This window comes from Kogia breviceps, chromosome 1, assembly GCF_026419965.1.
Source record: "Kogia breviceps isolate mKogBre1 chromosome 1, mKogBre1 haplotype 1, whole genome shotgun sequence".
NCBI classification, from domain to species: domain Eukaryota; kingdom Metazoa; phylum Chordata; class Mammalia; order Artiodactyla; family Physeteridae; genus Kogia; species Kogia breviceps.
The window spans coordinates 186,503,453-186,515,638 of NC_081310.1; the positions used below are offsets into that span (position 1 = coordinate 186,503,453).

The following is a 12,186-nucleotide window of genomic DNA, read 5'->3' on the forward strand; positions in this document are numbered from 1 at the left end:
TAATCATGAAAAAGTATTTCCAAACATTTAGGGTAGCAACTATTATGAATATTTTAATACACAGAATACAACTTTTAACTTACCATTGCTCTTACAGTAACAATTTTTAATTTGTTGGCCAGTGTGACATGCTAACATATATTGGTTTTAACAGAATGAGTATAGTGGGACTCTAGAAGGAACAAAGAGCTGACAAAGAAAGGAAGACATTTTTTTCAGAGAGCAATTTAGTTGGATTTCATTAGTAATAGAAGGAAGACTTGTGTTAGTATTTCTGACCCAGCAAACTTTGAGGGATCCATTAAGATCTACAGTCAGGCTGGGTGTCTGTGCTATAGATAATTTTCATGGTAAGGTGTATTTGCATTTCACATGAAGTCTAGAGACCCAGTTTTTGAAGCAGATTTGTAACTGTGATGATTTCTGCCTGTGAAGTTTTGTAATTGTTCAAGTGACCAGTCCCAAGTCACATAACTAATTAAAAAAAAAAAGAAGAAGATGCTTCAGTTAAGGGTAGTCTTTTTTGTTAGGAATAACAGCTTTATTAAACATAATTTTCCTTCACTTTAGTTATCTCATTTAGGATTTCATGGTCAAAAATTGTAGTGGTGGTGTTCTAAGACATCCCCCTCCAAAAACAAGATCACATCTAAATTAAATGCCTAGTACCCATCTTTGCATCCAGAGTGTTTGGTGTGTTCATCAGTCCTGACTTAAGCAGCACAGCAGAGACAGTAAATTGTAAGTACTCTGTGTCAATATTATAAAAAATATTCTTGTCCTAGTTGTTGAATGTTGGACCACGGAGATCTCAACCTGGACAGCGAAGAGAACCCAGAAAGATCATCACAGTCTCTGTAAAAGAAGACGTGCACCTGAAAAAGGCAGAGAACGCCTGGAAGCCCAGCCAAAAACGAGACAGCCAAGCCGAGGATCCTGAAAACATTAAAACCCAGGTGAGAACAGAAGCACACTCTAACATTGTTTTGGAATTATAATGATATTGTTTTAATTTGTCTTTTTGCCCTGTTATTATAATATATGTAGAGATTTTAGTTTAAGATTTTTTTCTGATTTTTTTCTTATTACAAGCATTATTCTAAAAGCTATCATGAATGCCAGCCACCTAGTGTTTTCTCTTGAAATTGCATTCTGTGTGCTTTTCAAAACAGACACTATATTTAGAGGGGTCATATATCATAGAATTCTATCAGTCAGGTTGAAATCAATATTTGCTTTTCTTGAAAATGTGTTTTTAGATTCTCAGTCATTACCCTGTGCTAGTCTAGTAAGTATATTGCTTTATGTTTCATTTCTAATAAGTTAGAATTTAGAAACCCATCTTCTTCATAGTCCTTTGTAATAAAATTGAAGTCTGTGCATCTTTCTGTACATATCCTGCCCTCAGAACTCCTTAGGGTAAATTGAATGAATTCCTTTAATCCACACAAAATTATTTTTGTGTGTCAAATTATACGAAGTCTCTATTCATCTTTTGCTGTACACACAATGCCAGTTCCTATCCCTGGGTTACCTCTATTATATCCTTTGGATGTTTTTGATACTAATTAAGATACTAATTTGATACTAATTAAGATGCTAATATAATGTGCCTCATAGGGCATTGTGAAGATTAAATGAAGCAATATAAAGCACTTGGCCGGTTCCTGGAGCCCAGTTATGTACTTAGTGTGATAATGTTCCCGGGAAAGAGATGTGCCTTACAAATCCCGATTTTGATTGAGCACACACAGACCCTCATACATAGTAGATACTCAATAAATACTTGTTAAACAATATGCTAACCAGGAAAGTTGTTCATACAAAGTCAGGACCAAGATGAACTGATCCAACACAAAGCCATGTTGTCCAACCTTAATTGGCTGCTTGCCTTGGTTCATCTTTTTAGTAATTGCCCCAGACATTTGTCCCTAAGTAAATCCTTCTCCAGATTCACTAAAATCAAGTACCTAATCTTTCCTCCATTTCGTCTCAATGTATCTCAACCTTTTTTTTTTTTTTAAAAGCATCTTCTACATCCCTCCCTCCAGTCCCTCTGAGAATTACTTAATGAGTAGGGACCTAAAAGGTTTGCAAAGATAGTTAAAATTCCTGCTAAATCTTTATCGTTGAAGACGAAAAGATCTTGTTTTAGTATTTAAGGCACTTGTATTAGTGCCTTATTTCATTAGATTCTTACAACTCCTAAGAAGAAAGGAATAGATATTGTCTCTTTTTTCTTCTTCCTAGAAGAAACTGAAGCTTTAAGAGATTGTTACTCACAGTGGTGTAGTTACTGAACAGTACGTTTGTTGTGACTTGTAATCTGCCTCTTTACTCTGTAACAGAATTCTCCCCATGATATTTTAAAAAATTTTTTATTGAAGTATAGTTGATTTACAATGTTGTGTTAGTTTCTAGTATACAGCAAAATGACTCATATATATGTGTGTGTGTGTATCATACATATATTCTTTTTCATATTCTTTTCCCTTATGGTTTATTATAGGGTATTGAATATAGTTCCCTGTGCTATACAGTAGGACCTTGTGGTTTATCTATTTTATATATAGTAGTGTGTATCTGCTAATTCCAAACTCTAATTTATCCCTTCCCCACCCCCTTTCCCCTTTTGTAACCATAAATTTGTTTTCTATGTCTGTGAGTCTGTTTCTGTTTTTTAGGTAAGTGCATTTGTGTCATATTTTAGATTCTACATCATATAAGTGATGTCATATGGTATTTGTCTTTCTCTTTCTGACTTACTTCACTTAGTATGGTAATCTCTAGGTCCATCCATGTTGCTGCAAATGGCATTCTTTCATTCTTTTTTATGGCTGAGTAGTATTCCATTATATATATACATATAGATCTCACATCTTCTTTATCCGTTCATCTGTCGATGGACATTTAGGTTGTTTCCATATCTTGGCTATTGTAAATAATGCTGCTATGAACATTGGGGGTGCATGTATCTTTTCCAATTATAGTTTTGTCTGGATATATGCCCAGGAGTGGAATTGCTGGATCATAAGGCTATTCTATTTTTAATTTTTTAAGGAACATCCATACTGTTTTCCATAGTGGCTGCACCAGTTTACATTCCCACCAAAAGTGTAGGAGGGTTCCCTTTTCTCCACACCCTCTCCAGCATTTGTTATTTGTAGACTTTTTAGTGATGGCTATTCTGATCAAGTTCTCTCCATTATTAATTTCAGAAACAGAAGAATAATTATACTGACTTCAAGATGTCATTAATTAGCTAAGTTTTCTTTAGTGAATAGATAAGAGCAAATACAGTGCAGGATTAATAGACTTCTTTTTCAGGGCCAATACAACCTCCTTTTTCTTGACACTTTTTCTTCTTAATACAGAACATCTTTGCTTCATTCCCCCTCTTTTGTGTGTTTTTATTCTTCTCCTCTGCACAGGTATTCCCCATGTTGACCTGCTGCTCCTGCTACTTGTTATTCTATTTCTTCCCTTTTGTCAAAACAACAGTTTTATTGTTGCCTCCACTTCCAGAAAACTCATTCACCCTGACTTTTGTTCCTACCACTGTATTTATAACAACATTATGAATGACTACCAATGACCTTATTTTTCCTGTATCATAAGATTTAATCTTTTCCTTGAAACATTTCTAGGAAATCATTGCTAATGACATGTCTAGACTACTTCAACATACATACACTGCTGCTGGGGTTCCACTGCTGGGGTTCCCTGCTTCATCTTTCTTCTCTTGATAGAGTATTCCCACTGCTGCTGCCTGACTCATGTACCTGAGAGGCTGATTTTTATCTCTTCACTCTAGCTTTTAATCTATCATTTAAGTCCTATCATTTTTTCTCCCAACTAGTGCACAGTAGTCCTCTGATCTGTTTTGGTTTTTAAAAATATTTATTTACTTATTATTTATTTGGTTGCACTGTCTTAGTTGTGGCAGTCGGGCTCCTTAGTTGTGGCATGCAAACTCTAGGTGCAGCATGCATGTGGGATCTAGTTCCCTGACCAGGGATCGAGCCTGGGGCCCCTGCATTAGGAGCACAGGGTCTTAACCACTGCACTATCAGGGAAGTCCCTAATCCTCTGATCTTTCCTTGTTGTTTTCTATTCCTGAAATAGAAGAGCCTCAATAACAATTCCTTCCTAAAATATTTTCTCCTTCCTAAAATGTCTTCTCCCCCTTTTTTTCATTTAGCCAGCTTTTTCTGCCCTTCATAATCTGGCCCTATTCTCATTTCCTTCTAAAGGTATTTCCTGACTAACCCATTGCCTCTGACCTCTCTTGTACCTAAATGACTCTCTTCTCTGGCTTCTAATCAATTTTGTGCTTTGCTGTATCATTTCTCTTGTAACTTTCTTGTCTTTGCAGCTAAATTTTAATGATTTTGATTACTGTGCCTTATGCTTCATTTGTACTTAATACAAAATTTTGGGAGCATCAAATAGATATTCAGTTATAATGAATAAATGATTTTCTTTTTATTTTTTTCATTTTATTTTTTTTCATTTATTTTCATTCAATTTTTTGTTGTTTTTTGATGCTGGAGATTTCCTTCTTTTTAAAATTGAGGTATAAATTGACACAGAACATTATTAGTTTCACATGTACAACATAATGATTCAATATTTGTATAAATATTGCAAGATGATCACCACGATTAGTCTGATTAACATGCATCATCATGCAGAATTACAAAATTTTTTTTCTTGGGATAAGAACTTTTCAAATATGCAGCACAGTATTTTTTTTTTCTTGTTTTTTAAATTTTTATTGGAGTATAGGTGATTTACAATGTTGTGTTAGTTTCAGGTGTACAGCAAAGTGAATCGGTTATATGTATACATATATCCACACTTTTTTAGATTCTTTTTCCATATAGGTCATTGAAGAGTACTAAGTAGAGTTCCCTGTGCTGTACAGTAGTTCCTTATTAGTTATCTGTTTTATATATAATACTGTGTATATGTTAATCCCAATCTCCCAATTTATCCCTCCCTCCCTTTCTCCCCTGATAACCATAAATTTGTTTTCTACATCTGTGACTGTTTCTGTTTTGTAAATAAGTTCATTTGTACCTTTTTTTTTAGATTCCACATATAAGCCATATCATAGGATATTTGCAACACAGTATTTTTTTAAAAAATAAATTTATTTATTTTTGGCTCGATGGGTCTTCACTGCTGTGTGAGAGCTTTCTCAGGTTGCAGCAAACAGTGGCTGCTCTTCATTGCAGTGCACAGGCTTCTCATTGCGGTGGCTTCTCTTGTTGCAGAGCATGGGCTCTAGGCTGCAGGCTTCAGTAGTTGTGGCACGTGGGCTCAGGCATAGTTGCTTCGTGACTTGTGGAATCTTCCCAGACCAGGGATCGACTCCGTGTCCCCTGCATTGGCAGGTGGATTCTTAGGCACTTTGTCACCAGGGAAGTCCCGCAACAGAGTATTATGAACTGTAGTCACTTGCTGTACGTTACTTCAATAAATGACCTTTTTATTATCCTGTTTTTATAAGCTTAAATTATCTGCTGATATATTTGAAGATCTGAAGGCTGGGTTTTGTTTTTATTTTATTTTGTTTTTATGTAAAGCACAGATTAAAGTTTTAGACCTAAATGATACTGTCTCAGCTGATACAGGCAATTTAGAGAAGTGCAATGACTCCCCCGTCTCTAATAAACTTGAAAAAAAATTTTTTCTTTATAAAAGTGAGACTGATTCATTTCTTAAAAAGTTGATAGTATAATTTTTAAAAAATTTATTTACTATCTTCTGCCTAGAGAAAACTGTTGACATAGGGGTACATACTCTAAAAATCCTTGTATTCCGATATAAATTATATAGGGATCAGACAAAACATTTTATAGGACTTTCCAGGTTATTATATCATGATTTCATAGATTTTTACAACTTCATATTTTTACTGAGGCATAAGTTACATTTAGTAAAATTTACTTTTTTGTGTATAGTTTTATAATTGTTGACACACACACACACACACACACACAGTCATGTAACTACCACCACAGTCAAGATACAGAACATTTCCATCAGCCCCCTGAAATCTTCATGCACCGCTTTGTATTCATCCTCTCCCGCCCATGCCAACCTCTGGCCGTCAGCCGTATGTTTGTTCCTATAATGTTGCCTTTTCCAGAATGTCATTTAAATGGAATCATTCTGAATAAAGCTTCCTTTACTCAGCATATACATTTGATATTCATCCATAATATTACGTGTATTATTAGGTTATTCTTTTTTATTACTGGATCCATTCACAGGGTAAACAGTTTCCAGGTTTTAGCAGTTATGAATAAAACTGCTATGAACGTTCACATATAGGATTTGTGTGAACATATGTTTTTGTTTCTTTGGGGTAGATTCCTAGCTGTGGGATCAGTGAGTTGTATGCTAAACATAGGTTTAAGTTTATTAGAAAATACCAAACTGTTTTCCAGGATGTTACTGGCAAGGCATGAGAGTTTCAATAATTCAGTCTTCACCAGCACTCACTATTTTCTGCTCTGTAAATTTTAACCATTCTAGTGGATGTGTGATAATATCTCATTGTAGTTTTAATTTGCATTTCTCAAATGACCAGTATGTTGAATAAGCACATCTTTTCATGTGCTTCTTTGCCATTTGTGTATCTTCTTTGGTAAAATTTTGTTTATATCTTTTTGCCTGTTTCATTGGTTGGTGTGCTGTCTTATCATTGAGTTTTGAGAGGTTTTTTTTTTTTTAACTCTGGATATAAATCCTTTATCAAATGTGTATTTTGCAAAAATTTTCTCCCAGTCTGTGGTTTGTCTTTTCATTCTCTTAATAGTGCCTTTGGCCAAGTAGAAGTTTTTAACTTCGATGATGCTCAATTTATCAGTGTTTTCATTCATACGTTGTGCTTTTGCTGTCTTACCTAAAAAGTCTTTGCATACAAGAATAGAAAGCTTTGTCCTTTGTTCTGTTCTAGAAGTTTTTAGTTTTGGGTTTCACATTTTGGTCTGTGATCCAGTTTTAGTTAATTTTTGTGTTATATGCAAGGTGTGAATCAAAATTCTTTTTTTAAAATTATTTTTTGCTATGGATATTCAAGTTGTTCCAGCACCATTTGTTGAAAAGACTATCCTTTCTCCATTGAATTTCCTTTGTACCTTTGTTGAAAATCAATTCATCACATATGCATGAATCTTGTTTCTAGGCTTTTCATTCTGTTCCAGTGATCTGTGTGTCTGTCCTCTGGCCAGTATCACACTGTCTATGCATAGTAGCTTCATGTATATAGTAAATGTTGAAATTAGGTTGTAGGAGTCTTCCACATTTTGTTATTTTTCAAAATTGTTAAGCTATTATAGTTTTTTGTTTTTCCATTTAAATTGTAGAATCAGCTTCTTGATTTCTACTCCCCCGCCCCCACCCTGCGCCCCGCCCCCCTAAAAACCTATTAGGATTTTTATGTCGGTTGTGTAAATCTGTAGGTCTCTTCGGAGAAAACTGGCAACTTAACAGTAATGAGTCTTCTAATACATGAACATGATATAGATATTTATTTTGGTTCTCCTTGATTTCTTTCATCAGTGACTTGTACGTTTCATCACACAACTCCTATGAATATTTTGATAATTCTTATCTGAGTACTTCATGGTTTTGGTGCTGTTATAGATTGTACTTTTAAAAAATGTAACTTCTAGTTGTTTGTTGCTAATACATAAAAATAAAATTGAGTTTTATATATTGACTTGTGTTCTACAAACCTACTAGACTCACTTATTAATTCTAGTGTCTCTTTTTATAGATGCCTTATGATTTTCTGTGGAGACAATCATATCATTTGTGAATAGGGAGTTTTATCTCTTCCTTTACGATCTGTATGGGCTGTAGTTCTTCTCCTTTGCATTATTCCACTGAATAGGACCTCCAGTAAGATTTTGAATAGGAATGGTGGGAACAGACATTTTTGCCTTGTTCCCAATCTTAGGGGGAAAGCATTCATTCTTTCACCATTAAGTAGTGTTATCCATGGCCTTTTTCGCATTAAGGAAGTTCGCTTCTATTTCTGATGTGATGAGGGTTTCTGTAACATCATTTTAAAAGACTCCTGCCTACTATTTTATACCATGATTTGTATTATACCATAATGTAGACAAATTCCTATTTTAAGACATTTAAGTTATTTGCTGTAAAGGGTTATTGATGGAAGTTATGATGGCTATAACCTTTTTTTAACCTATCCTTAAATACGAATAAATTTCTGAAAGTATAATTGCTGGTTTAAAGGGCACTTCGCAGTTTTAGGAGTTTCAGTTCCCATTGCCAAACTGCCCTTGGAAATGTACCAAATTATAGTCCCACCAGTGAAGTGGAAAACATACCTAGTTCCTTGAATTATCATCTGTAGTGAAAAAGAGGTGGTGTAAATTTTTACTAGATGTTAAAAAACATGGATTTAATTATTTCTATGACTTGTTCACAATCTTTGTTAATAATTTAGGAAGTCACACTTATAAATTATAAACAAAATATTAATCCTTATAGAAAGCATCATATTGTCACAGTTAATATAATGGTCTTTTCTTTTTTGTGGTCCTTCTAGGAGCTTTTTAGAAAAGTTCGAAGTATCTTAAATAAATTGACACCACAGATGTTCAACCAACTGATGAAGCAAGTGTCAGGACTTACTGTTGACACAGAGGAGCGGCTGAAAGGAGTCATTGACCTGGTCTTTGAGAAGGCTATTGACGAACCCAGTTTCTCTGTGGCTTACGCAAACATGTGTCGATGTCTAGTAACGGTAAGAAGAGAGGAAGGAGTAAAACCAGAAATCTCCAAGAGGTATATTCTCCCCTCACTACACATTCTTCCCAGAGTGTTAATGGGGCAGAGTAAAGGGGAGAATATATTTTTAGTACTTTATATAATATCCTCTATGTATAAAAATAATCTTTCTTTTTAAAAATATCTATTCACCTCTGGAGGGAATATGGAGATGAGACTGAAATAGGCATGATATGGTCCCATGCAATGTGAGGAAGATCAAGTAAGGTTTAAATTTGTACTGTGAAATTTTTGTCATGGGCAACCAATTTTTCCTGGGGTGTCATCTTATAGAAATAAAGCAAATGCTTACATTTACATTTAGATTCAAATTGAAAAACATGTTGATTCTAAGTCTAGCCTTGGTAAAAGTGATAGGGTAGTTGTGGTCGTAAAGGTTTCAAACTGATGATACTGTCTTAGAAACTATTAGATTTCTTTCTCTTTACATTGTCCACAGCCTGTCAAATCTAGGGCAAGAAAGAATGGGAGACCAAAGAGCTTCTGGTTAGTGTTCATTGTCCTCTATTCTGCAGTCATAACACTGCCATGTACCATCTGTGTTTTCTCTGCCTGTTACTGTTACCAAGGTACTTGTATCAGAAGTGTGTGTCCTTTAACATTTGAGTTTTTTCTTAATTATCACAACTTATTGTCATTGTGCCTCACTATGAAAATTCAAAATTTCATCATTTTATACCAGTATTTTTGAGTACCTATGTCAAAGGTAGGTAAGTCTGTTGGGACTTGGAAAAGGTACATTTTCTGTCTTTCAGGGACTGAAAATCCATATTGGAAAAAACAACATTAGCAAGAAAAAAATCACTTTTTTTTGTATTTTGTGAAATTGCAGTGTGTTGATGTCTGAATGGATGGTTTAGCCTGAAAAATCAAGTTGAAGGAAAAAGAAATCACTATATTCGTGGGAGAATGACAAACTTTTCTGAAGCACGTAGAGTTTGAGTTCAGCCTGGATGGAAGGGGGGTACAAGTATAGAGAAGGAAGAACGTATTCCATGCAGGCTCAAGTCTAAGGCAACAAGCGTGGCATAATGATTCCAACCACTGACTTTGGAGTGTCATAGTTCTAGGTTTAAAATTTTAAGTTTAAAATTTAAATTTGAATTCCAACTCTGCCATTTGCTGACTTTATAACCTCAGAATAGTTACATAACTTCTTTAAGCCTCATTTTTTAATCCATAAAATAAGATTAATTCATACAATTTAAGGTTATTATATTGATAAAATTAATTAAAATAAATGAGATTGCATATGTAACGTCCTAGCTCAGTATCTGGTGTGTCATAAGCCCTAAATGATTCATAACTAAATTGGTAGTGGAAAAGATTGTGAAGATCTTAAAATGCTAGATATAGAATGAGGATGATTATAATAGCAGAAACCATCTATTTAGCACCTACTAGGTTGCACTATGGGTAGGTTGTTTACATTTGTCATTTTAACAGTTTTTATAACCCTGAAAGGTCAGTAGTATTAGCCCCACTTTATTGAATAAGAAACTGAGGCTTAAAAAAGGGTAAATAGGGCTTCCCTGGTGGCGCAGTGGTTGAGCGTCCGCCTGCCGATGCAGGGGACGCGGGTTTGTGCCCCGGTCCGGGAGGATCCCACATGCCGCGGAGTGGCTAGGCCCGTGAGCCATGGCCGCTGGGCCTGCGCGTCCGGAGCCTGTGCTCCGCAACGAGAGAGGCCTCAACAGTGAGAGGCCCGTGTACCACCAAAAAAAAAAGGGGGGGGGGGGGCGGTAAATAACTTGCCCAAGGTCACATACCTAGTAAGTGGCAGTGCCTGAGCTCAAATCTAGGATTATTTAACTCCATCACTTGCTATATTGCCTTCTAACATACCACAGTTATCTGAAAGCAAACTGATTCTTCGTCTCATGCCTCTCATTTTCATTGTGACAACCATGACATCATGTAGTCAGAAATTAGAACTAGGACTAGATCCCAAATCTTCTGGTTCATACTTCTGTGCTCTTTACCAATTTTTGAATTTAATGCTACAAGCAAAGAAGGGTTGTTAATTTTTTTTAAAAGAAGAATACTCTTGCTGAAAATAACCCTTGAAAAGGCCTGGGCATAATACAAGTTATTTTGGAATGGGAAGAATTCACAGATAAGCCAACCATTTATGGGACTTTTGTTATGATGTACCCTCTTACAATAAGATTTTTTAAACTATTGGATTTTTTTAGATTACAAAACAGCCACCTACTGGAATAAGTCAAACAAAATAGGGATAAACACAGAGAAAGGTAATACTCCTCACTTGCAGCCCCGGCCAGTTAAGCTTCCTTTCTTTCCAAGGCGATCAACGTGAACGATTTGGTTGTACCCTTCCACAATTTTCTTTATATTCATAAAATCATATAAAATATATACATATGTATAAAGAGGATATTTAAAAATTTTCTCTTTAATTGAATTATATCATGGTTTTGCCTTTTTTTCCACTTAGTATGTTTTGGGCATCCCGCTAGGTCATTACAGATAGATTTTACTCATACCTTTTTAGTAGTTGCATATTTCGCATTAAACACACACTCACACACACACACATAAAATTTTTCCATTCATTTTCCTCTCTTTGGCCCCTGCCCCCCCGCTCCCACCCCATGTTGTTTCTAGTTTTTTGTTTTGGAGGTTTTTTTGTAACTGGAAGCAGCACTGCAATAAACAACTAAGTATATTTATTCTTACATGCTGGAGCTTTTACTTCTTTAGCATAAGTTCCCCCAAAGTTATATCATATACCAAAGGATATATATGTTTTTATACTTTTTTTATTGCAGTATAACAGAAATACATGCAGTTTGAGAAAAGAAAAATTGCTCATTTGTAGTTTTTGTTAAATTAATGATGTAAATACTCTCTTAATGGTTAATTTTAAGCTACCAACAGTTTGACACTTGACTCACAAATTCCTGTTTAACAATTGGCCCGGGGCTTCCCTGGTGGCGCAGTGGTTGAGGGTCCGCCTGTCGATGCGGGGGACGCGGGTTCGTGCCCCGGTCTGGGAGGGTCCCACATGCCGCGGAGCGGCTGGGCCCGTGAGCCATGGCCGCTGGGCCTGCGCGTCCGGAGCCTGTGCTCCGCAACGGGAGAGGCCACAGCAGTGAGAAGCCCGCGTACCGCAAAAAAAAAAAAAAAAAAACAATTGGCCCTCATGAACTAGGGTGAACCAGCTTTAGCACACCACTACAACATGTATACAGAAAAATGTTCAAATCATTAGTTTATAGCTCACTGTATATCAGCAAAGGGAACACACCTACCACCCTGGTCAGTAAATATAATTATACCTTTCTTTCTTCCTTAAAGGTGACCACTGTCCTAATTTCTAACACCATAGCT

At 35.7% G+C, this 12,186-nt stretch overlaps 1 protein-coding gene across 40 annotated transcripts in view; it reads left to right on the forward strand.

Annotated features, from left to right (window-relative positions):
- The window catches only part of EIF4G3 (eukaryotic translation initiation factor 4 gamma 3), a 378,557-nt gene that overhangs the window by 297,925 nt on the left and 68,446 nt on the right, over positions 1 to 12,186 (forward strand). For 35 of the 40 annotated variants that reach the window (XM_067015920.1, XM_067015865.1, XM_067015714.1 and 32 more), the window contains 2 exons: positions 786 to 956; positions 8,591 to 8,788. In XM_067015920.1, coding sequence (XP_066872021.1) covers positions 786 to 956; positions 8,591 to 8,788 — 369 coding nt within the window. Of the gene's footprint in view, positions 1 to 785; positions 957 to 8,590; positions 8,830 to 9,271; positions 10,088 to 12,186 lie in introns of those variants that run through there. The other 5 variants (XM_067015938.1, XM_067015951.1, XM_067015926.1 and 2 more) reach the window with 4 other exon arrangements.